At 39.1% G+C, this 26,726-nt stretch overlaps 1 protein-coding gene across 17 annotated transcripts in view; it reads left to right on the forward strand.

The window, feature by feature from the left end:
- The window catches only part of LOC127574826 (myelin transcription factor 1-like protein), a 372,272-nt gene that overhangs the window by 309,009 nt on the left and 36,537 nt on the right, over window positions 1-26,726 (forward strand). For 15 of the 17 annotated variants that reach the window (XM_052024235.1, XM_052024239.1, XM_052024230.1 and 12 more), the window contains 6 exons: window positions 8,084-8,208; window positions 8,558-8,620; window positions 9,266-9,334; window positions 10,471-10,533; window positions 20,252-20,335; window positions 24,845-25,066. In XM_052024235.1, the coding sequence (XP_051880195.1) occupies window positions 8,084-8,208; window positions 8,558-8,620; window positions 9,266-9,334; window positions 10,471-10,533; window positions 20,252-20,335; window positions 24,845-25,066 (626 nt within the window). The remainder of the gene's footprint in view (window positions 1-8,083; window positions 8,209-8,557; window positions 8,621-9,265; window positions 9,335-10,470; window positions 10,534-20,251; window positions 20,336-24,844; window positions 25,067-26,726) is intronic. The other 2 variants (XM_052024244.1, XM_052024245.1) reach the window with 1 other exon arrangement.

The raw sequence follows: 26,726 nt of genomic DNA on the forward strand, positions 1-26,726 counted from the left end.
AGAGTCTTTGAATATTTTTAAGGCAGCATAGATAGATACTTGATAAGCAAGTGGGCAAAAGATTACCACAGATAAACAGGGACAGAGAGTTGTGGCCATAATGTGATGAGCCATAATCTTATTAAAAGGCAGAGAAAACTTGAGGGGCTGATTGGTCTATTCCTGGTCCTAATTTGCATGCTAGTATGTTGCGTAATAAGTTTTTGACTCTGCTTTTTTGCAAATTCCTAGTTAGGTTTGGATTGGTCGAGGTCAGGTGGTATTTGCATTGGGTTTTAATTTTCTGCACAAACAGGCCTCTGCTTTGAAATAGAAGTCGTTCGAACCATCTGAGATGACCCAGTTCCTCAATTCATAGCTGAACATCCCAACATTGGTTCAGGTGGTGAGTACTCTTTCCACCTCCACCCTCTGCTAAAGGCCTGCTCCTATGATCGAGGCCACATTGAGTGCTAAAGGCCTGCTCCTATGATCGAGGCCACATTGAGTGCTAAAGGCCTGCTCCTATGATCAAGGCCACTATGCCCACTCATGCATAGGCACATCAAAAGTATTACAATATGCTGAACCTTGCTTTTAGCAATTGCATTTCATCTGAAAACACTCAATGCAAAACCAAAAGTTGCGGTAGGTGTTGGAATTTTGGCCACTGTGTCTTTTATAATTCTACTTTGTTACTAACCCAGACTCTATCAAGGTAAGTCTAGTGTTTTATTTAATTCTTGTTTCTTTCTATCATTACATTCTTCAGCATTAGTATTGTAACAATCAAGACATTCACTTAATTCCATTCTTATAATTTGGGATTGAGGTTGTTGTTTCTGGAATATTAATTTACAGCTTCCAAGTCTTGTACTCATTATAAAAGGCAAGTATGTTGTGTGACAACTCTTGGCTTTCTCAACTGATGTTTGGTGTCTGAAATCTTTATTGTTCAGGCCCAGAATCAATAGTTTCCATTCCTCTTATTTGCCTCTGTAAGCCCTATCTTTTATAGTCAGGTTTCTCTACGTTTCCAGAGGTAGTAAACACAATCCATCATAGAAGCTTACAGCAGAGGACACACTTCAACATTTTTGCCTGAGCAACTCAAAACTAATCCCATTGCATCATAATCACCTTGCAGCAATGTATCATTTAAGTTTCAAATATTTATCCCGTGTTTGCTTTTAAAAAGCAACAAAATGCTTGATGCCTGAACCATTCCCAGCATCTCCAACTGTGTACAAAAGAAAGTTCCCACGTTTGCTAAGACATGTGGGTCTCCTGTCAGGAAGGTAATGAGCCCTTGTGCCCTGAGAATAGAGCAATCTGGTTTTGGACAAACAAAGAAATGATAGGACATGGACAAAGCAGCATTTATCTCAGCCCATAGGATTCTACATTGCCAAGTTATTTGGGAAAAAGTAATTGAGTTGATTTTTGTGATAGATTAACTGTAAATTTAAAACTTATCAATCTAATGTCCCCCTTGTTTTTATTCAACTTTTGGGATGTGGGTGTCACCAGCATTTATTACCCGTCCCTAATTGCCGTTGAGAAGATGGTTGTGAATTACCTTCTTGAGTTCCTGCAATCCTTTTCAAGAAGTTGCGCTGAAAGTGCTATTCAGGAGGGAGGTCCAGAATTTAGACTGCCTGACAATGAAAGAACATTGATACATTTTCAAATCAGGAAAGTATATAACTTAAAAGAGAACCAACAAGGGATATTGTTTCTACAAGATACCCAAAAAAATGTCTTTTTTAGTGGTTGCATTTCAGTGTTGTGATATTTAATTTATTTTTACCTTGGAATAGTTTATATTTGGTGGGAGGAGAAGCTGAGAGAAAAATAGTTAAACAGAGGGATGAATATTAACAGAATCTCTTTTTAATACCTCATAATGAACAAATCTTGAAAGTTCTTAATATAAAGAAAATGTCTTCCCCATTTGGAATATGTAATATTTTGTTTTGCAGCTTTTCACTAAGTTGTTTCTACACTTCCTGTGTAGAAATAGGTGGAAATGGTCACTGTTTTCAGGCCATCCTGGATTAAGAACACCTGACCTATGGACACCCCTGCATACAAACAAGCTTTTGATTTTTATTAAAATCAAAATTCTAACGTACTACAGAATGAACCAGTTTCCTTTCTCTTTCCACTTTTAGTAATTGTTCTTTCTTTTCAGTCTTATGTGCTTTTGATGCCATTCATTACGATACTGTGGAGATATAGTTACAATAGTGAGTGATTTTTGTGTATTTCCCAATGTATAGACAAAATTGACTTAAGGACATCTATAATAATGGAACCAGTTCATTACCCAGGGACGGTCTGTATAGATACACATAATTGCACTTTGAAAAGTGGGCTTATGGTGCAGTTTTTGATTATTCACAGGCACTCTGCATTAGTACTGTTGGGTTCTTGAAGGACAGTTTAATTAGTTTGAGGGGCATTAATTATAGTCACCATGTATTTGCATAAACCTGGTTACCAATAAGTGTTCTCACATGCACAGAAAACAAGATGATGTTACAGTTTTGCAACAGCTGTTATCTTCAGCATAGGAACAGCCTCATAACAACAAATTAATCTGAAGGTATCTTTGAGTGAGATTGACAGTTGTGTTCACATTTCCTTCTGTGAGTCCGAACTTTCTATGAACAGAATAAATTCCTTTCACATTTGACCATTACATCTAGCTACATCCATCAATCTCAACTGAGTTTAAACTCAGGTCTCAGAGGTCAGAGAGAAGTTGGCTTAATTACTGTAAAATGCAAGTAGTATTTTAAACTCAATGATAAAAACACATAAAATTTAATCAACGAAAGCATGAAATAAAAGCAAGAATGAAGTGCAAATCATCAGACATCTCTTTGGAAGAAAAACTCTGTCCTTGTCACCCTAATATAATGCCTTATGAAATAGATGTGTTAAAATCTACCACGTTGCATAGGGCCAGCAAAAACAAAAACAAGATTGCATTTTATTAGAATTGCGGGTGCATTGAAAAGCATATGATTTGTGTCATTTCTATATTTTAAGCATGTACTTTAATTTCAATAGTTGCTAACAATGGCACACTTAAGAGGCGTATATACTGAGGTGTTTTATAATGCACAAGATCTAACCATCCTCAGAGAAGTTTCAAAGTCCTGTCAAGTTGTGTGCTACTTTACAATTATGAGAAAGATATAATGCTGTAGAGCTCAGTGTTGAAACAACTTTAATCTGACACCCATGTCTTAAACACAGCTGAAACTCAAGGCTATTATGAGATACTCTATACAGAATATAAAAAACAACCAAATGAAAAGCTATTGTTACAAGTTGGATCCTAAGCAAGGATGCTCATAGAAAAGAATAACAAATGTCTTGCCTTGTACCTCCACCTCCACACCTGTATGTGTGCATCAAGCACATTACGTGATGCAGAGATTGCATTTTAATGCTTAAGTTAAAAAAAAGGATATGCTGATAGGGTAAGATGAAGAGAAGTGGAATGAACATTTGTTACTGGTGCATAAGCGGGGGGCACAAGCAAGTACATGACCCACTTTCCAATAATCATTGAGGAAATTGAGGACACAGGCACATATGTATGTTATGTTTATGCTTAACATGCTCCTCTAAATGCACTTAAATTCCCATACATGCCAAGCTAGGAGGGAATCAGTTTAATTAAACGTCAGCATAGACCATTTGGATTAAATGTTCTTTTTCTGTGCTTTACTTAATGTAAAGCGATCACATGAAAATACTTGTGAAATTGCTGAAGTGTTGTGACTTCCCTGAAGGGAATTGACATGGGCTGGATCACACTTTACCCGCCCCACACCTCACATTCACCTCCCATGTGATGCCAGTACTTAACCTCTTGCAGCAGCCAACTTCCTGTGTCCTGGAGCCATGCTGCTGTGGGTGAAACAGTCCATGAGTGACAGCCAGGCCCCAGACAGCATGCACTCAGGTCCTGCCCCTGACCACCCTGATGTTCTTTGTGCTGTCAAAGGCCTCTTCAGCTTCCTCTAATGGTAGAAATACGTGAAAAACTCTTCCAAAAAAGTGTTCATATTTAGGTAAATTAATTTTTAAAAATTCAAACTAATTAAAATTACAAAAAAAAATTAGCTTCACTTACCTTCTGCAACCCCATTCAAATAAATGGGGCCACAGTAGATACACCAGCCATGGCTAATGTGCAGCTGAAGGGTCCCAAAGCTCAGTATGAGCTGGGACCACCCCTGCACACAGTGCTGTGTCCAGTGTGCAGTAGGAAGTCAGATACATGCAGTCCTCCAGTTCATTCCTTGCATTGCATTGAAGGAGAAGTCCAGAAGGCACTGGGAGACATTGTAGCTGGCCTTTGGTTACCTTTGGAACTTCCAGCCAGACAGACTGGCCCATTAGTCCATTTCAGATATAGAGTATCAGCTATAATTTAGTGATATCGAAAATTATTTGAATTCAGCCAATAGTTGATTAATTTTATCAGGAAGGTTGATCCGAGGAATGTATAACTCCATTTCTAGAGCAGTTACCAAATATAAAATGTACTTCCCTTTTAGAATTGTCTCCAACACTATTTCCCCTCCCTGCACAGCAGCATCACCTTCTATCTTTGGATTGTCATACACATCAGGAGCGGGAATGTAGCCCTTATGTTACCAGACTAGTTATCTAGAGACCAGGAAGCGTGACCCCAAGTTCTGAGTTCAGATGTCATCAGGGCAGCTGGAAAATTTAATTTCAGTTAATTCTGGAATAAATATACTATGTTCCATTCAACCATCACTCCTATAGGTGCTAATTCAGAGGGTATCGGAATAAAGAATGTAACTATAAGATTGCCTTAAGAACCCAGCTGGTTCACCAGCAACTATTAGTGAAGGAATTTTTAAAAAATCATAGATATTCCAAAAGGCAGCTGCTGCTGATGTAGTTAAAATCTAGTAAATTGGGGCAAGTATATTCTTAATTTAAGTGATGATGCTACCTACGCAGCATCAGCAGTTGCTAAACCTTGTGCCAGAAATTAATCTGAACCGCTTAGCTGAACTCTTTTTGTCTTCCCAGAGATGCTGCCTGACCAGCTGAATAATTCCAGCATTTTCTGTTTTTATTTTAGATTTCCAGCATCTCCAAATTTGTTTTGATTTTTATTTAGCTAAAACCTAAACCAACAATAAGAACCTTTATTCCCTCATGTCATTTAGCATAATAAAAATTTCATCACATAATTCAGTAAAGCACTAGAAAGTAAAGAATGGCATCGAGTTAAAAAAAAAGATGGAATTAGGGCAGAAAGCTAAAAATTGCCCAAAGGAGTGAAGGAAAGGGAATTCTAGAACTTAGAACCCATGCATGTTGAAGGCACATCTGCAATTGTTGTACTGAATGAAGTGGAGGGATACAAACTGGATGAGAATTGGAGGAATGCAGTTATCTTAAGGCTTATGAAGCTGGTAAGAACTACAGAAGTAATGAGGATTGAATTCATCAATGTGCATCGTGAAGTTGAAAATGCAGTGTGGATTATCCCAGCAGGGTGTTGACCAAATAGTGGCTTGCGAATGTGAGCAGCTGAGTGATCTTATGTTGACTACTTTGGAAGGTTGGAGACCTATCTTGAGACTATGGGAATAGTGCAAGCTTAACATAATGAAGGCAGGGGGTGAAGTTCCAATAACACCAGATCAAATATTGATGCACTTGCTAATGCAAGGCACATCTTGTTGCTTTGCCAAAATAAATGCGTTCAAAAGGTAACTGGTCATAGCTGCAGTATTAGGATGGTAAATATTCTCACCACTTCAAATTGGAAACAGTGTGTAAATCTCACACCATGTTCTTAAACAAAGAAACTTAGGAGGAATTTGTTTCTAGGTCTGTACAACCCTGATAAGATTCTCCTAATTTTCCATATGCTTTTTGAGCCCTTCTGTATCTATACCTGCAATAAGAGTGAGAGTCATTGTCGTAGCAGCTGTGTGTTTCCTGAGTTTCCAACATCCTGTTGTACGTTGAGTGACTGAGATGAATGAGGTGCAGGAACTGGCAGCCTAATCACCTGGCCAAGGTGCAAGGGAGGAGCTTGAAGAGTCATGAAGAATGTGGGGTAATTTTATGGCTTTTCAAACTCATTTTTAGTTTTTGCATTTTTCTCTGTGGAAACCTGCATTCTGACTGGTTCTCACAGCATCACTGGAGAATTATCGGAGCCCATCTTCCGTGCTTACGTGCACGCGCGGGTGTCTTTGGAACGGGAGCACGCTGTCTCCGCGGGCACCCTGGCCGAGTTCCACTCTCGGTGGGCCCCTCAGGGGATCGCATGTGGCATGGACGGTTCCGATGCGATTTTCATATGAAGTGTTGTGTGTTGCGGTGGCGGGCGTAGTGTTGCGCGGGTATTAGTTTTGCCTAGTTGTTTCCTTCTGTATTAGATGTACTGTATTTGATGTTGGTTGTTTTTTTGTAGTGCTTTTAGCGAATAAACGTTTTGTACAAAAAAAAGTTCTCAGAGCCCTCACCCTTTGCCCATTCCTCCCATGATCAAGGTATTTCAAGAATAGGCATGGCTTTTCTCCATAGGCTCAGGAGGAGCAAAGGCTGGAGTGGAGGAGATTTAGGCAGGATTCAAGGAGTTTGAGCAGTTCATCATGTACTCCTTCCCTGCCCTGCTAATTGCAAAAAGCCCATCATGTCTTCCATTGTCATATTTAATGTAAGCTGTTCTCCCCACGACGAAAAAAATGGGCACAGCCAGCAGCGGAAATCTGGAAAGACATGTCACTGCACAGCTTTGGTAAGATTACCAGATTCTGCCAGTAGCCAAAGATTCTGCCAAAGATCCGAATCATTTGGTTTCTAAACTGGTGGTCATTGTACTTAAAATAGTCAGAATTATGATTATATTTAGGCTATGATTTATGAGAACTTATTTTTGTATTACAAATTGTTTACAGTTTGAAGCTTCGCTCAAGCATTTGTTATTTATATTTGGTCATGCCACATTCACTAATGCTATTTTTGCACCTACTGCCGCTTGTTGAAGGTAACAATACAAACTATCCAGGCATATGGTGCTAGTGTACATTGAATTCATATGGTTTATTTTGAAATTGACTGGAATAAATCCAAGGAAACACATCACCTTTTACTTTTAATCGTCTAAGAAATAATCATCTTTTGTGTTTCTATAGTGGCTTCATCAGTGTAAATCCTACAGTATGGGCAGAAGAGCTGTTATTGTATTACTTTTCTCTTTAACATGAGTATCCTGCAGCCAGCCTACTCATCAGCTTAACCCCACTAAATTACTTCAGATTGCTGATGAGAAATTCCTGCCTCTCACTGGACTTTCTAGCTGCTGTTGATCCTATTGGTATAGATGAAGATGCTGCTGCAACATTGAATACCACCAGAAACAAGATTTAATACTTTAAATTGTTCCCTTTTCCAGACCAGAGATAATGATTGGCTTTCCATTAATAATTATGAAACTTAACTTTCTGAAGCAATATGAATAGGCAAGGGGAGAGATAGTTTTAATGCAAAATAAACCATAGGATTCAGAATCAGAATCAGATTTATTATCACTGATTTAGATTACGCGAAATTTATTGTTTTGCAGCAGTAGTACAGGGCAATGGCACAAAATTACTATAAATAACAAAAATAAGTAAATAAAAACATAACATTTTTATGCTATTTATCTGGCTAAATTATGATAAATAGCTGGCTGTAGGTTGCACAACTTGATGTGTAAGCACCAGAAATTTGCTATTCTTGACATAATTTCTGATCCCCTGAAATAGCTGCTTGATTTGCACATTGATAGTAGTGATTAATACATTATTAATTGGCCAACAAAATACAGTCTGTTACATTGAAACTTTTCTAAAGGATACTTAGTAGGGTACAGGAGAAGGGATTGTAGGGAAGAGGAAGTGTGGTGGATGGTAAGTATTTAATTTTGATGTTCTAGCCATTGTGAATGTGAGACAGGGTGGTGCAACAGCTGTTGTTGCTCATGGTTATGTTCATAAACAGTACAAACATAAACCAACAACAATTACTCATTTTTCTGTAGCCAGAAGATATGGATCCATTTCAGGAAAGCCTGGAAGAACGGAGGTATCCCGGAGAGGTCACAATACCAAGTCCCAAACCTAAATATGGACAATGCAAGGACATCAACAAAAAAGATCTCATAACGTAAGCAAGCAGAATAGTGTCATCTTCTCTTTGACTTTATTTGCTAAATATCCCTTTGAAATAAACTCTTCTTTGTATTTTGGTAGCATGCAACACAATATGCAGCATGTATTTTTTTAATCTTCATTTCCCAAACTTTCTTGGCGGATAAAGTTTCTTACTTTAATTGCATTATATTAAGATTAAGTAAAGCATCATTTATGTAATTGCTTCATTTTTGCAGTTTTTCCTTAGGATGCTTAGCAAACCATTGCAGACAGTGAAGCTAAACTGGAAACAATGAAATATCAAAAAAAAGTTTTCTAAAAACTTAATTACTATTTTTGGCTGTTTTCTTGTTTGGTGGCAGATGTCCAACACCAGGGTGTGATGGGAGTGGTCATGTCACGGGTAATTACGCCTCACATAGAAGGTGTGACTTCCTTTTTCATGGTGGATACTGTCTTTTCAATTTATTGTTTTCAGCTTACCTGAACAATGCTGTCAAGTGAATTGCGAAAAAAAAATCTTGCATGTTAACCCTTTGACAATTGAATTTTCTTGACAGTTTGCAGCATGTTTGTTACAGAATTCTTTACAATAATCACTAAGATTATGGGCTGAATATCATGAAGAATATTATTTAAGAAGAAATAAGTTTTCTTTATTGTCAATACTTCATGAATAAATTGTAAACTTTTCCCTTTCTTTTATATCTGGAAATGAAATGTAAATGATTAATTACATATAACGTTTATCTTTAATTATATTATGTTATTATATTACTGAAATTTAATGTTGGTTGTAAATATGTTTTCAAAAGTAAATTATTGTAAAATGAGTCCACATTAAAGAAGTAAGTGCAATGCTTTAAGAATCAAATTCCATTATATATATAGGCCATGATTAAAAAAAAAGATTGCTTAAATATTCAGAGGGTTAACTATTGGCATGAATCTGTCAGCAATTCAGCAGTGAAACCATGCTTCTCTGCATTTGTCAAGTTGTGTCATATGTGTGTATGAAAGGTTGGATTGACTTGACATGAATTGATTTTGTTGCCTTGTGTATCTTGCAGTCTCTCCGGCTGTCCTTTGGCAGACAAAAGTATCCGAAGTATGATGGCCACCAGCTCCCAAGAATTAAAGTAAGGCTTAATTGGCATTAGTGCATGCATAGAGTCTTCATTTTGTCATTAGCAATCTTACTCTGTTAATGTTGGATTTCTTTTAACCAATAATTGCCAGAGTTAATGTGAAGCCTGCAGTTAAAGGAATTGAATGGATAGAATCACACAGACAGATATATTTTTTTCTCTTTTCTGTTAAGATCCATTTCTAGTTGCTTCTTTTGGCAATAACCCCTAACTGGGAAACACTTTCTTTTTCCAAATTGATTTTTAGCAACCTGATCGAATACTCAGCTTAGTTGTCTCTATATAAGTATTTTAATTCAGCTTGGATTTACCATCAAGTTGTTAATTTGTTGCAGTTAGCATCCAATTTGGTTTATGTACAATTCCACAATGTAACAACAATGTCAATCACCAGTGAGATTTCCTCTTTTAGTGTTACGGCTTTAACGTTCACCAGTTCCATAAAGGTTCTCTTTTGGTCACCTGCAAGGTCGGTGATTATAAATAAGTTTGCAACTGGCTTTCTCACACAACTGACTTGAATGTGGTTGTCATAGTGTGAGTAGCAAAGAGAAAAGACTAAACCTTGAACAGAAGGATAGCGGGAGGGTGGTTTGAAGGAATGAAATGCTAGAGCAGGTAGCTGGTAGAATCCTGTAAAAATTGTTTACATGAATTTTATAGCCATACATTCAGTTAATTTAAGCAATGGACATTTTGGTGATTATTGGGCAAATTACGTGGAATAGAAGCTCTATAAATAATGGAAATATCAGTTATGATGGTTTTATTTTAGTCAAAAATTACAAAGTGCTGTAAAATGTACCTAAAGCAGTTTACCATTCACACCGCATCCAATAGAGTTTTTCTAGCTGAAATTTAGATATTTTAATATTGTACATTGCATAAGTTATTTCATACTTTTATAGAACTGTATTTTAAGCACATCTGCCTCTTTAGTATCAGACAGCTTAGAGATCAATGCATTTCACAGTATGTTGTGATCAAATTAGTGTTATTAACAATATGAATATAGTTATTCAAAAATAACTTTAAAAAGCTGCATATATTATTTAGGCACTTTCCACTTGTAAATTCTATAATAGATACTAGGTGCATCTGATCAATTCTTACATTTTCACTGATAGATGTCCAACCCCTGGATGTGATGGTTCTGGGCATATAACTGGAAACTATGCTTCTCACAGGAGGTAAGCCAGACTTTTATTTTGCACAGTAGCTTCTTTTTTCCCTCTTTTTTTTCTATCTGAATTCTTGACCTTCCATTTCTCCATCTATTATTTGATCAAATTATTGCTAAGGTAGATTGCTGTAGATACCATTCACATTTCTACATTACCATTATGCATGTGTGAACTTAGGCAGTGAGTGCCAGCAGGCTACTTTATCAGGGGAAAGCCAGCTCCTGTTCTCCCAAAAATATCCACAATTTTCCACTTACAGTGGTGGGCTAATGGGAAGCAGGAACCAACTCATGAAGATTGTGGCCAGCTACTATGAAGTTGGATGTGGTTAGTTAAATGATTCAAGCTTTAGCTGAAGCCTAAAGTCTTTATGAAGTGGCTAATCTCTGGCATAAGTAGATAAACCACTGGGAGATATTAGAACAAGACAGTTTCCTCTTCCATACTGCCAAATAGTATCCCAAAAATCGGTACCTTTACTGCATTTGAGGAGCTCTGGACAAACATCCTCCAGGATTTGCCTGATGCCGGAAACTAATTGTGCCTGAAGAGGAAGTTACATCTGAATTGATGTCTCGTGGTTCTGGGCACAGATTTCCAGCATGGATCAGAACAGATTCCTATTGTAAGTAAACTTTCTGAGCTGCACTTTAGTCACATGGATTTCTTTGGAGTTGGACTGCCACCAACCTTCGAGATGCACAACAGGATCTGAGCAAAATAATAATATTAACAACCCATGAGTTAGTTTTACTTAAAACAAAATATGTCAGTAACATTCAGTATAAAAATTGGCACCCTTTCTGATCTATCTTCCAAAACTGTTGTATAAGTTTTAAGAATTAATAATTGTCCTGGAGTTTCTCCAAAACAACCCCTTGAATGTTGCTGCTTCCTGTAAAATCCCAAGGATGGATTTCTGTGTTGTGTACCTGTACCCAATAGTGCAGCCCCACAAATATACCTGCTTTACATAAATATTGCACAATCATTCATTTTTTATTCAAGAGATGCATACTTGCCTAACCTGCCTCCAGACGGTGAGGACAGATGAAAATCAAGGCTGTGGTTATTTTCACTCGCTATTAATAAGTATGTTCATGATGTCCTCTACAGCAAAAAATCCAGGTTTGTAAATTGCCTGCTTTTAATAATTATTTGCTCCAATTTGAATTTCGTTATTAGTTTTATTCTTCGGCATATGCACATGACAATGATTGTATTAACTCAGCAATTTGACAATCTGGAAAGTGTTGCCTGAAAGGATACAGGAAACAGATTCAATAATAGCAAAAGGTAGTCTCTGTTTAAAAGCATAAACATTGCAAGGCAATGGGAAAAGTGCAGGGGAGTTGGGTGAATTAAACAGAGGTTTCAGAGAATGTGTCTGAATGGCCGCCTCCTGTGCTATATGATTTTATGATTAACCACTGGAGGAGCAACATAATTGCACTTTAGAAGAGTTGGTTTGAAATCATGAATAGTCATTCAGACCTACCAGGTAGAATTTTCTTTTGTACTTTCTTTATAAGCTGAACATAGATTCAGAACTTTACACCATTATTTCTTTTTATCAAAGATGAATGTCAAATTGCAAAAGAAACCTGTTTGTTGCTAAGTAACTGATTGTCTGATCTAAACACAAGCACATTTTCTGCCCCATGTCAGTTTAGACAGCATTGCTTTACTTAACTACTGACACCAAAAATGCATCTTGTTTATATGACATTTCAAAACTAAACCACTTCCAATTTCTGAAGCACTTTGTTTTGGAATTAATAATATAAACACCACAGAATGCCTTGCTTCTGCCAACCTACAATAATTGAAAATGTGCATATCCATTATGGTTGGATGTGGAAGGTTCTGTGATACACCCACGCTGGAAGTCAAATGTGAATAGAACATCAATTACCAAAGCAACTAAAAAAGGAAATTGTGTACACGGGTTACCCTGACCGCAGAATGATTAATATAATTGTAAATGGTTTGTCATAGCTGGTCCATTTGAAGTTCAACAATAAAAGTTATATTATGCCTACCATTATTTAAAATGGTACTTAACTCTCCTGGAAGCTTTTACAGACTTAGTAAGTGTTTGTGAATCTCTGAATATTCACAAGCAATTTACATTTGTAAAAAAATCTTCATATTTGTGAGGACAGTTACCTACCAAAACTTAATAAGCAGAAAAAGACAATGTCCAAGCCATTGATAATCTGTATAGTTTATATGGCTTGGTTCCAACACTTGGTAGTTTCCATTTTGCCCCTGGTGTCCAAATAACAAAAACTGTGCCTGCCATTTGCCTGTAGCTGCAAACACACTTGGTGATAGTGTGTCAATTGCATATGTGAAAAATAGTGAAAATATGAATAGAAAGCAGCCTATTTGAATGCATCACGGCTTGGTAAGGCAACTGCTCTGCCCAAGATTGCAAAAAATTGCAGAGAGTTGTGAACGCAGCCCAATCCATCACACAAACCAGCCTCCCCTCCATTGACTCTGCTTACACTTCCTGCTGCCTTGGGAAAGCAGCCAACATAATCAAGGACAACTGCCGCCTTGATCATCCTCTCTTCTCCCCCCACCCTCTGCCTCCCATCGGCAGAAGATACAAAAGCTTGAGAATACGTGCCAGCAGGCTCAAGGACAGCTTCTATCCTGCTGTTGTCAGACTCTTGAACAGACCTGTTATACACTGAAGATGAACTCTTGATCTCACAATCTACCTCATAATGACCCTTGCACTTTATTTGTATTCCTGCACTGCACTGCACTTTCTCTGTAACACTATATTCTGCATTCTATTTTTCCTTTTTGTACCATCTCAATATACTAATGTATGGAGTGAACTGTCTGGATGGCACGCAAACAAAAGCATTTCACTGTATCTCCGTACATGCGACAATAATAAACTAATTACCAATAGATTTTGTTCAGTTTTCTCAACTCCATAATGAAAATGAGCTTCCAGTTGACATAAAGGTGCATAATGTTGTGCAGACACCTATTCAAAAGAAGTAGCTTAAGGAAGAAGCTTTCCATCAGGCACATTGAAATAATCATGAAGGCAATAACTTCGGGAGATAATAATGAGATTGTCACAAGAAGCTGCCTCCGTTCTAAGCCATAAGAAGCTTAACAGACAGGTCAAGAGATGTAAGAGCGTAGTTTGACCCTTGAAGTCACTGAGACAAGAATCGCAAGTGGAGGGAATAACATTAATTGGTGCACCAGACATGGACAAAATACGATTTCTCAAAGCCACTAGCCCTCCTTTGATTCAAAATGGGAAACTGATTCTGTCACATGAGATATCCTTCCAGTTCATTTTGCCAGAACTTGTAACTGGCCTGGGAGGCAAAAGTTCAGATGACATTCTTTGACTGGGTAAATCTATTTTTTGCTGTTTACAATTCTTTCTTGTAACTTAGTATTTTCACTGAGTAAATCACCTCCATTATCAAATATTCTTCCTGTACTTTATTCCCCCTATCTGGAAATGTTACTTAATGCAGAACTCAAAATCTGCCCACTTCAAATGTTGTAGGAATACATCCAGCCATGTATCATGAGAGTGCACATACTAAAAGTACATTAACTTAAACAAAGACAAATAAAATTCTTCGTCAAAATTATGAACCATATGAATGTGTAGCTGGTTGGCCAAAACTTAAGGTTATTCAGTTACTCCAACCATCTAGTTCTGATGGATCACTTAATGAATGTAATTCCTGTCGCTGTAACGTACCATGACCCTGGTTCTGGAGATGACCCTTCTTTGGGTCTATTTTTTCCCCAAAAATCCATGGTCTGGGCAACAGTGTGGTACCTCCTCAGATGAAATTGCAGAAAAGCAAAAACGGAAATCAGTGAAGAACAAGGTTCTGGAACAGAAGATTAATATGTTACAGAGCCTTTCAACTTTCCTCCAAGGATTGAGAAGAGCAGGCAGGTGAAGAGTGGATAATAATTCACAGGTCCAAACTAACAATTTCAAAGTCACTTCAAGTGAGTGTGTTTCCAATGCAACTTCATAGATTTAAGACACGATGCAATCAGTTGGCCATTAACACAGGCAGTAATTGTTATTAATTTGGGAAGATAAATGTAAAAGATTTGGGCAATAAGGCTGTAGGCAATTAAATTCTGTAGTGCACTGGCTTCAAAGTCACATTCATTTGATATGAGCTGCAGCAGTATCTTTGAGAAAGATTTCAGAAATCTCAGAGAACAACTTCAGCAGGCTTTCTGAGAGGAGTTTTACACGCCGATCAAGATTCTTCAGCATCACCAGTCATTCTTCATCTCTGCCATTGAACTTTATTTGCTTCCACTAAACATCAATCTCGCACAGATAAAAGTGACAAACCCTTTAAAACTAATTAAGTTTACAAGAGTTTACAGAAGTCATAGAACAAAATGTTACATTGCCTGTAACTTGTCTTGAAAAATGTCAAGGATTGATAACCCCTTCTGCCGGTAACAGAGAATGAAGTGCAGCTTTCCAGCCCAGAAGCACAGAATAGGCTTCACATTGATATCTTGAGGGTCTGCAGCAGCTAGGGTATGTTCTATAAGTATATGCAGGATAAAATTGACCGTATTCTTTCATATACAATGTAAGCCTTTGTAAACCATATGTGTATGTGTAGCATCATGGAGCAATATGTTCCAGTTTTCTATTCTCATATAAATAAGCAATGAGGAAATCAACACCAAGAGAAGCTCAATAATAGAGAAACATGAAGTATTTCACAAATCTTTTGAGTAATTTCTGTTCTAAGGTTACCTTGCAAGTATTATTGTCATTGCATCCACCTAACCCACCAATGTTCTCTCTTCTGGCTGAAAGGTTGTTCTATTAAAAGAGCACATCCCAGGCCTTGTGTTGGGATTTATTGACCAGAAACCTCCACAATTAATGCTGCCAGATGTTTCAGTATCAGAGAAACGTTTTCCATTTTGCATGACATTGGTGAACTGCTGCACTGCAAGCAAAGAGGATGCCAGTGCATTTAACTGTAGGATAGTGCAAAGCTGTATCGTGATGGTCTTGAGGCCACTTTACCATTAAAAACTACACAAGAACTTAAATCTGTGGGGTGGACCCTCGAGTGGAGCTCACAGCTGTTCAGTGGCTTGGTTCCCCAGTTTTCACCAGATGCCCATCGCCAAACATCACAGAGAACTGCAGAAAGGGGAAAATGTTATGTCCATGATAGACAGAGGCTTCAACCCCAATTTCAGCCCAAGTGCTGTAGTTTTCAATTGTTTTTAGGTCAAACTCCTGGAACTTCAGAAGTTTCTTCACCAGAGGAACTGAAGCTGTTCAGAAAGCAGTTCTCTACCATCCTCTCCAGGGCAATCAGCAATGTGATATAAATCATGGACTTAAAAATGTCTACGTCTCCTGAATAAATAACTTAAACAATATAGGCTATCAGCATTATTATGAGTGCATAAGATGACTACAAATTCTCAGCTCCAATATCTTCTCAAACCTGGACTCTCCTGAGGGTGATTCATTTTAAATTCACCGTCCAATTTAAATAACCTATTTACATTTACATTAGTCATGTCTGCCAGCATCTTAATGATTTGCATTGTCTGCTCTTAATTTTATTTTCTTCAGCGAAAATAACTTCTAGCTCTCTGTGTATCCCTTCTTAGCTTGGAAGCCTTGATGAAAAATATTCCTGATCTGTTTCTGAACTCGCAAGCATTCTAAACCCAATATATACAAATTTACAATGGCTCATTTAATTACTTTTAAGCTGCTGCCATTGAGTTGCTCCTTTGTAGTGTAATTTGTGTTTGTCTATTTCCTTGCTTGTTCAATGGAACTCACTCACCACTGTTCTGCTCTGCAAAGTTGCTGATTTGTACTTTGTGTGGGAGCAGAAATATTGCCCCGTTTCCTTTCAGTGTCATTGACCATTTAACATTTAACAATGGTTTTCTCTCCTCTGCTGCAAACATTCTACATCATATTTATCACTGTTTTAATCACTATGCCAGCTTCCCTTGATGTATTAGGGTATAACTGTTCCTTTAGTTTTTGTTTCCTCTTCCATCATTTTGGGGCAAATCTGAGCAATCATAGTCTCAAGTCACTCAGTTAGATGCGTGTGAGAGTACCCTTGCAGATCCTGAAGAGATTGCTTGGAGGGAAACAGCTGGAGAAGTGTTTGATCTTTGTTCTCATTATGTAACTTCAATTATACTGACTTTCATTGGCTAGTCTGTTAAATCCTCGCCTCTTCCATGGCTTACCTGACTTTGGAATATTAGTGGATCATGTTACCAGTCGCCATCATCTCTACAGGCAGATTTAGGTTTCCAAATACCTATAAACTAATATCATACTATATGTACTTGCATTAGGCAATAATATAATAAGAAATTAGAATTTTTACTGATGTTCAAAACAAGTTGTACATTTATGGTTTAAATTAAAATGTGAAAGTTGGAATACCTGGGATTAGTATGGCAGTAGCACATAGTAAAGTTCCAGTCATCATGATTCTTTCCACCTATCGCCCCCAGCCTGTCTCCCAACTCCACCCCACCTCTCCCCCACGTGACTCCATCTGCCCATCATCCCTCACTCCACCTAGGTCCACCTATCACCTACCAGGGCCTGGCTCACTCCTCCCCCTTCCCTTTCTCCCTTTAATATTGGCTGTACTCTCTTTACTCTCTCAGTCTTGATGCAGGGCCTCAACCTGAAATGTCGACCATTCCTTTCCCTCCACAGATATTGCTCAACCCACTGACTTCCTCCAGCAATTTGTTTATTGATCAAAAAATGATTTCTCCACATGATTCCACTTGAACTTTCATTGCGTGGAAAAGTGATGCCTAATACCAATCCAGCAATCACAGAACATGTAAAGCAAAACATGACTCCACATGGAGAGTCAATGAGAAAGAAGAAGACACATTTAGTCACCCAGTTTTGTGTACCTCCTATCAGCTAACATTGCAAATGCTGAGAATTGACTTTCAAACTACACTCTCACCTTGACAGGATACATGGCATGTCATCAGCTTAAGATGGGGAAAAGAGAAATATCAACGACAGGAAATTAGGACTAGATGGGTGGGCACTATGATCGGCATGGACTCGTTGGACCAAAGGGCCTGTATCTGTGCTGTATTGCTCTATGACTCTATGAAAGCTAAAACTGAAGTAATCCATTCCTTGCAATTTTCGTATTTCATGAAAATATTGAACTCCTAAAACCTGGTTTTTTGAAGATTTGCCAATATACATCAACAGAGTATGCATATATCAAAACAAACCCAATTCTTAGGTATTCATCCTGGGTCAGCAACACCATGATAAACTGTAACAAAGGAGCATTGCATTCTTTCCGAAAATCAGTTCTGAAATTTCTTGCCACAATTTTTTTTGTGATTTCTGGCAGTAACTTTAACCTTATAACTAATCCAAAAAAATGTGGACTAACCCAGTTTTAAATTAAAATGGGCAAATAAAATCCCATGTTCATGGTAAGTTCTTTTAAGTATTACTCAATAGATGAGGGTGAATGCTTTAACATTACAATTGATTGAAGTTCTATGTTAAGTACTCTGAATGTGTTCATGTGTTCTGTTTTATTTATCTAATGTATTTTTTAAAATTCTAACTGAAGTTCAAAAATCATCCACACTCATGAAAGGACATGAGGACTTGTCATGGTGACATCAGCCAGTGGGATCACCTGGAGTGCACTCACTGATTGGTTCTTGATGAGATTTTGTCAAAAGAAATGAAATGGATGTACGCCGTGTCAATTGTAATTTGCTTGGAGATTAGTGCTGAAGAGCAGAGTATCCAATTTCACCCATTGATCTTCCTTGGGGATCAGTGGATAAAATTAACTGATCTGCTCCTTGGCACCATTTTTTCCTTGGGCATATGATCCTAGTTATTACACCAATTGGTGACCACTGGTACTGATTCAGAGAGAGTTTTTGTGGTTAAAACGAAAGGACTTCATTTCCCTGCAGTGGAAGATGCAAATGCAGACAAGGGAACATTGGGTAGGTTCCTTTCTCCTCACATTATGAGGAAGCATTGGGAAATTGCCCAGGCCCAAGACCAACCATGGCCCCTTGGACTCAGGAGTCTACCATTTGCCAGTCTCCTCAAAGATCATCTGGTCTGCACTGAACTAGACTATCAGGTAGGCCTATGTGTAGAGATTTGCATTTGAGTTGTTTTGAAGGGACATTTTAAATATACACCTATAATACACATGTGCAGACATGCTTGTTCTTAATGTGCTCATGGTCATTAAGGGTGACGGTTGATGAGGGATAGGAGACAGGGAAAAGTGAGGAGTGTAGTGGCCCCAGTTACCATCCTTCCGTGCGTGCTCTTGCCAGCAGGATCTTTTTATACTGTGGAGTCTCTCGTTCTGGCTTTCCAGTTACATCCCCCTGCCTCCCACCACCTCCAACCTCCCCCATTCACATTGGTCCTGCTGGACTGTGTGTCTGTCCTTGAAAGGCATTTTGTTTACTGTATTAGAAATAACAGCAGGATCTCCCTTATCTGACTGGGGTCAGGGGAGGGAAACAGACCACTGGCTGAACTGAATTTCAAGGCCCTGTGAATACTCATCAGATAGCACTGTCCTGGGCTGATAGAGATTGCTGTCCATTGATGCTGAACCGATGAATCTAAACGATAATGCAGCAGGCAGGTGTTGCAAAATGTTCGGCTGTAAACACTCATGAAGTGCTTTGCAGTTATTGTTGAGTTCATAACACATTTACAATGCTGGGGAGGTGTTGCACAAAAATTAATCATTTACTCCAGAGGATCAGAGGGTGAAATTAGCCAATCTGCTCTTCTGCATCATTTCCCAGACAAATCACAATTGACACTGCGGATGTTTGGGAGTTAGTTGTTCACCTACAATTTCAGTTGGAAAACTCTCTGTAGGAGAGAAGGAGGATAAATATTTGATGGTAAAAACAGGAAGCTGGTGCTTTGAGTTTTAACAATTAAATATATTTATCAGTAATGCAGAACAATAATTTATTTTCAGTCTCACAGAAAAATGAAATATTGTTGTTCAAAGTATCCATGCACAATTTGGCAATAACAATAGCTCAGAATGCTTAAGGGAAGTAACCGGGAGTTCCTGTGAATTGTACATGCCCAGAATCTCTGCCACAATGCTTGTTTTGATATGCTTGCAAGGGAATTGTGTCCAGCGGTGCAGTCTCCAGATTTCCTTTACTTGAGCACCACCTGCTGGTATAGGAATAACATTTTCCAACTGCTGCGCATCTACATGCAAGATAGCACAGTAATTTATTATTTCAGGGTAATTATCCAAAAGAGCAAAAGTCATTTGTTCATTTGTCATATACAACATGAAACTGTGATAACTAACGCAATGAAAGAAAAGCACTAATCTTTAAAATCTCAGGACGTACAAAGTCCCTTGGTTTACATAAAGTTTTCTTATCTCAGCTGGTTAGGAGGCTTCAGCTTGCAACTGCACTCTGGTGATATAGAATCATGCATGGATGCTGGTTGAAAGTAAGATGTCCTGCTGACACTCACTATTAAGACTCACATATGAAAAGTGGACATTTGAACAGTGTCATGTCATTCATTATTACTGGTATATTATGAGAGTCATGAAGAGCAATTGCAATATGAATTGAGTAATTTATGATGCACATATTTTTGTAGTCTTTCAGGCTGTCCGCGAGCAAAGAAAAGTGGAATCAAAATTGCTCAGAGCAAAGATGATAAAGAGGATCAGGAGCCAATCAAGTGAGTCCAGTTTAGCACAAGAGTAATGGTTTGCCACACAGCTCCTTGTGTTTCATGAATTAAACTGCGTTCTTTACGTTAATTTAAAGCCATTGAAAATTCACATCAACAGAGGTATATAGTATAAGTGGAATGTAAAGGCACCAATAACTGACTTCAGGCTCAGGCTATAAGTCCACCTGAAGCAGGTAATTTCACACCACTATATTGAATGAACTTGAAACTGCTGCCCAAATGTTCCAGCAATTACAGGACAAGTTTAGCCTGGTATTTGGTAGAGATCAGTCTTAATTAGTAAAGACATCTGTACTGGTTATTTTAATAAAGCTTTAAAGGTTGTTTGCAGTGATTTCCTTTCCAAAGCAAGGAGTACATGCGCCAAAGAATGGGAACATGAAGTAAAAAAAATTACATCGATCAGATAGCACAAATTCCGATTACTTTCTGTTAATCAATGGATAATAAAGCTTAATCATTTGTTTAATAAGAGCAAAGTAAGGCAATACCAGTAATAAATTATAAGTAATATAAAGGTCAGTTCTTTAACTATTCCATTGGGTGCTTTCATCATCACCAATATGAAGGTGACTGACCCTATCTTTGAATGTTTTATTTTGAACTGCAAAAGGGTTTTGATTAACTTACAGTAGAAATACCTCAAATATATTCATTCCACTTCTGTGAATGTCAGTGAGTACTACTTTCAGCTGTCAACTTGCTTCATCATCCTGAGGGATAATTTTACATTGTCCCACAAGAAACCCAGCTGGGTTCCCTGATCTCTGCAGTCATATCCCCAGACCACACTCCCAGAGGGTGAAGCTTAGTATCATAAGCTAGACATTGTAAGATGTACTTTCTGGTGTTTTGCTTCAAGACAGTGTTACAAATGAAATGATAATTATCATTAGGAATCTTTCACACTTGTGCTCCATCTTTAGCACAGCAGGAGCATGTTAAAGGTTTTAGCAAGTCGATCAATTTTACCCTTTAGTTTACAGAAAAATACTTTTCTGTTATTTTGTTCATAACGAGCTAAGGGATTCAAGTTGTGGGAAATAGATCATTTATTTGCTGCTTCTGACACGCAGAGGCAACATCAAGCACGTTAGGAATACCCCAGCCATAAGCAAAGCAAGGTGGCAATTATTTCTCCAATGATATGCATCAACATCTGAGACGCACACCTGTTTTTGCTGATACAATTTCTTTCATTTCACATCAAGCGTTGCTGGATGTGATTGTGACTCTGTGCCAGTTTGCAGACAATTTTGGGTGATGGAGCTAAGGAGCAATGGAGCTATGATGCAGTAGGCAAATGGAATTAGTGTAAATCAGCAAAAAGGTCAGAATGAAAATGGTGGACCAAAGGTCCCAGTTCTGTGCTATATTATTCTATGACTCTGTGGGAGTAGATGTTAGGTTAAGACCATCTAAGTTTATTTCAAGTAGATAAAGGTGAAAGGTGTTAATATGCATAAGATGGCATATAGAACCATAGAACCGAAGAACGGTACAGCACAATATAGGCCCTTCGGCCCACCATGTTGTGCCGCCCTTCAAACCACACCTAAGACTATCTAACCCCTTCCTCCCACATATCCCTCTATCTTAAATTCCTCCATATGTTTATCTAACAATCTCTTGAACTTGACCAATGTATCAGCCTCCACCACCACCCCAGGCAGCGCATTCTATGCACCAACCACTCTCTGGGTGAAAAACCTCCCTCTGACGTCTCCCTTGAACTTCCCTTAAAGCCATGCCCTCTTGTTTTGAGCATTGGTGCCCTGGGAAAGAGGCGCTGGCTGTCCACTCTATCCATTCCTCTTAATATCTTGTATACCTCTGTCATGTCTCCCCTCATGCTTCTACTCTCCAATGAATAAAGCCCTAGCTCCTTTAGTCTCTCCTCATAATCCATACTCTCTAATCCAGGCAGCATCCTGGTAAATCTCCTCTGCACCCTTTCCAACACCTCCACATCCTTCCTATGAGGTGACTAGAACTGGACACAGTATTCTAAGTGTGGCCTAACCAGAGTTTTGTAAAGCTGCATCATTACTTCACGGCTCTTAAACTCGATCCCAAGACTTATGAAAGCTAACATCCCATAAGCTTTCTTAACTACCCTATCTGCCTGCGAGGCGACTTTCAGTGATCTGTAGACATGAAACCCCAGATCCCTCTGCTCCTCCACACTACCCAAAATCCTGCCATTTATCTTGTACTCTGCCATGGAGTTTGTCCTTCCAAAGTGTACTACCTCACACTTCTCTGGATTGAACTCCATCTGCCACTTGTCAGCCCAGCTCTGCATCCTATCAATATCCCTCTGTAAGCTTCGACAGCCCTCCACACTATCCACAACACCACCGATCTTTGTGTCATCTGAAAACTTGCTAACCCTCCCTTCCACCCCCTCATCTAAGTCATGAATAAATATCACAAAAAGTAGAGGTCCCAGAACCGATCCCTGTGGGACACCACGAGTCACAGCCCTCCAATCTGAATGCATTCCCTCCACCACAACCCTCTGCTTTCTACAGGCAAGCCAATTCTGAATCCACACTGCCAAGCCTCCCTGGATCCCTTGGCCTCTGACCTTCTGAAAAAGCCTACCATGCGGAACCTTATCAAACGCCTTACTAAAATCCATGTAGACCATATCCATTGCACAACCCTCATCAATCTTCCTGGTCACCTCCTCAAAGAACCCTATCAGGCTTGTGAGGCAAGATCTTCCCTTCACAAAGCCATGCTGGCTGTCCCTAATCAGTCAATGATTCTCTAAATGCTCATAGATCCTATCTCTTAGAATCCTTTCTAACAGCTTACCCACCACAGACGTAAGGCTCACCAGTCTGTAATTCCCTGGACTATCCCTACTACCTTTTTGAATAAAAGGACAACATTCGCCACCCTCCAATCCTCCGGTACCATCCCCGATGACAACGAGGACTCAAAGATCCTAACCAATGGTTCTGCAATCTCCTCCCTCGCCTCACGAAGCAGCCTGGGGAATATTCCGTCAGGCCCCGGGGACTTATCTGTCCTAATATTTTCTAACAACTCCAACACATGCTCTCTCTTGATATCTACATACTCTAGAACATTACCCTTACCAACACTGTCCTCAGCATCATCAAGACCCCTCTCCTTGGTGAATACTGAAGAGAAGTATTCATTGAGAACCTCACCCACTTCCACAGCTTCCAGGCACATCCCCTCACCTATGTCTTTAATCGGACCTACCTTTACTCTAGCCATCCTTCTGCTCTTCATGTATGAGAAAAAAGCCTTGGGATTCTCCTTAACCTTACTCGCCAAAGCCTTTTCATGTCCCCTTCTCGTTCTCCTCAGCCCTTTCTTAAATTCCTTCCCTGCTACTCCGTACTCCTCATGAGCCCTGTCTGATCCTTGCTGCTTACACCTTATGTATGCTGCCTTCTTCTTCCTAACTAGTTATTCCACCTCTCTCGTCACTCATGGTTCCTTCACCCTGCCATTCCTTCTCTGCCTCACCGGGACAAATTTATCCCTAACATCCTGCAAAAGATCCCTGAACATCGAACACATCTCCATAGTACATTTCCCTTCGAAAATGTCATCCCAATTTACACTCCCAAGTTCTCGCCTTATAGCCTCATAATTCACCTTTCCCCAATTAAATATCTTCCCATCCTCTTTGCTCCTATCCCTGTTTATGACAATTCTAAAGGTTATGGAGCAATGGTCACTGTCCCCCAAATGCTCACCCACCGATAGATCTGTCACCTGTCCCAGTTCATTACCTAAAACTAGATCTAATATGGCATTCCCTCTGGTCGGCCTGTCAACATACTGTGTCAGGAATCCGTCCTGGATACACTTAACAAACTCCGCCCCGTCTAAACCTTTGGCACTAAGTAGATGCCAATCAATATTTGGAAAGTTGAAGTCTCCCATTATAATAACACTGTTATTTTTGCATCTTTCCAAAATCTGCCTCCCAATCTGCTCCTCAGTATCCCTACTGCTACCGGGGGGCCTATAGAATACTCCCAGGAGGGTAACTGCTCCTTTCTTGTTCCTAACTTCCACCCATATTGACTCTAGAGAGGATCCTTCTACATTATGTACCCTCCCTGCAGCTGTAAGAGTGTCCCTGACCAGTATCGCCACCCCTCCTCCTCTTCTCCCCTCCTCCCTATCCCTTTTAAAACACTGAAAACCAGGAATATTCAATATCCATTCCTGCCCTGATGTCAGCCATGTCTCTGTAACAGCCACAATATCGTAGTCCCATGTACTTATCCAAGCTCTCAGCTCATCTCCCTTATTCCTGATGCTTCTTGCACTTTAGCCCATCCACCTTACTACTTTTATAGCCTGTACTCTCAAGGACATTAGCCTTTATATCAGAAACATAACAAACTCATTTTATTGTTTTTGAAACATTATTTCGTTCTGTGGATTTTACTTATGCATAATTAGTTAAGGATGATGTTTGCTGCATTGCTTCCGCAGATGTCCAGTTCCTGGGTGTGATGGCCAAGGACATGTGACTGGGAAGTATGCATCTCATCGCAGCGCATCAGGGTGCCCCTTAGCCGCCAAGAGGCAAAAGGACGGTTACCTCAATGGCTCACAATTCTCGTGGAAGTCTGGGAAAACAGAAGGCATGTCCTGTCCAACTCCAGGATGTGATGGTTCGGGACATGTAAGCGGCAGTTTCCTTACCCATCGCAGGTGAGAAATCAGGTAACAGTTTCTTGAAACTGTGACTAAATGCTGCAAATGTCTTTTACATTTCCAGAATAGATATAATACTAACCATTTGGCACCTTCAAAATTTGCTTTGAGCCATCCCTCCTTACGCATGTTGCATAGAATGAAGGGCTGCCAACTCCTAGGATTGCCCTCGAGTCTTTAACAATTAAAGGTTAATGTCCTTGACATTGCCACACATAAGCTGGGAGGAAAATTAAAAGGACATGGAAAAAATTACATATTTTAGATTTTCATTTTAATCAAAGTTTTTTTTTACCTAAGTGGAGAAAAGGCAGTTTATCTGAATTGTATTATTAAGGGCAAAATGTCATGTGATTAAACTTCCAGGAATCTGTTTGACCAGACTGGCAATCCTAACTGTGAGAGAGTCCAGTGGAGCTTTTCTTCCCCTGTGAAATACTTTCCCTGCCAAATACCATAAGCAATTTGGCAGTGGTCAGCACAATAAACTGCCCTTGAATGTTTTATTTCATGAAACAAAAAAATGCTGTTATGTCCAATATTCTTGAAAATACTTATTATAGCAATTAATAAACCAGGTATCACAGCTACATATAATCTTCAGGCAGAGCAGGGTTTGAAGTTGTGGGCTTAGTTGGTCTAGAGAAGTTAGCAACAATTGGTTGTGCAGATTAATGAAATGTTTCCAAACTTATGTAATGTTTGGATAAACAGCAAAACTGGTGGTATTTGGATGGGTTGAAACAGAATTGGCTGTACAATTCAGAGTATGTAGATAGTGGTGTAAGACTACAGTGGTAAAACATTAACACAGCCAGGAATCCATATGGACAGTTTCCATTATAGCTTTGGACATAGAAACTTTTAATGGAATAAATGTTGACAATAGATTCTGTAGATCTGAAATTCCCATAGATGGAAAATATTTCATATATTAGACAATGGTTAAAATGGTGTTTCAAAATCATTCATTAGTTCTGAGGTGTACAACCATGCAAAACCTTTCACAGCATGAATGTAACAATACCATAGAAATTGCTTAGGTTTTCCACAGAAATTGGCCTCAGGTTATGCAATAGGAAACATGTTGGCTATTATTTTGCTGGAGCATGATAACTTAGTGTGCCCTTTTAGATTTCTTCTGGCATTCCTGAAAGTGCCAGAAAGTGGTAGCACATGTGGATAGGGTGGTAAAGAAGGCGTGGGACATGCTTGCCTTTATTAGTCAAGGCACTGAGTTCAAGAGTCAGAACCTTGTTGCAGCTTTATAAAACTCTGGTTAGGCCACATATGGAGTATTACATTCAATTCTGGTTGCCCCATTGTAGGAAGGATGTGGAGGCTATGGACAGGGTGTAGAAGAGGTTTACCAGGATGCTGCCTGGATTAGAGGGCATGTGCTATAAGGAGAGGTTGTACAAACTAGGGTTATTTTCTCTAGAGTGGCAGAGGCTGAGGGAAGACCTGATAGAAATTTATAAAATTTTGAGAGGCATAGACAGAGAGCTGATATCTTTTTCCCAGGGTCAAAATGTCTAATACGAGAAGGCACGCACTTAAGGTGAGAGGGGGTAAGTTCAAAGCAGATGTGTGGGGTAAGTTTTTTATACAGAGTGGTGGGTGCCTGGAGTGCACTGCCAGGGGTGGTGGTGGCAGA

The sequence above is a fragment of the Pristis pectinata genome, chromosome 10, assembly GCF_009764475.1.
Source record: "Pristis pectinata isolate sPriPec2 chromosome 10, sPriPec2.1.pri, whole genome shotgun sequence".
Lineage (NCBI taxonomy): Eukaryota > Metazoa > Chordata > Chondrichthyes > Rhinopristiformes > Pristidae > Pristis > Pristis pectinata.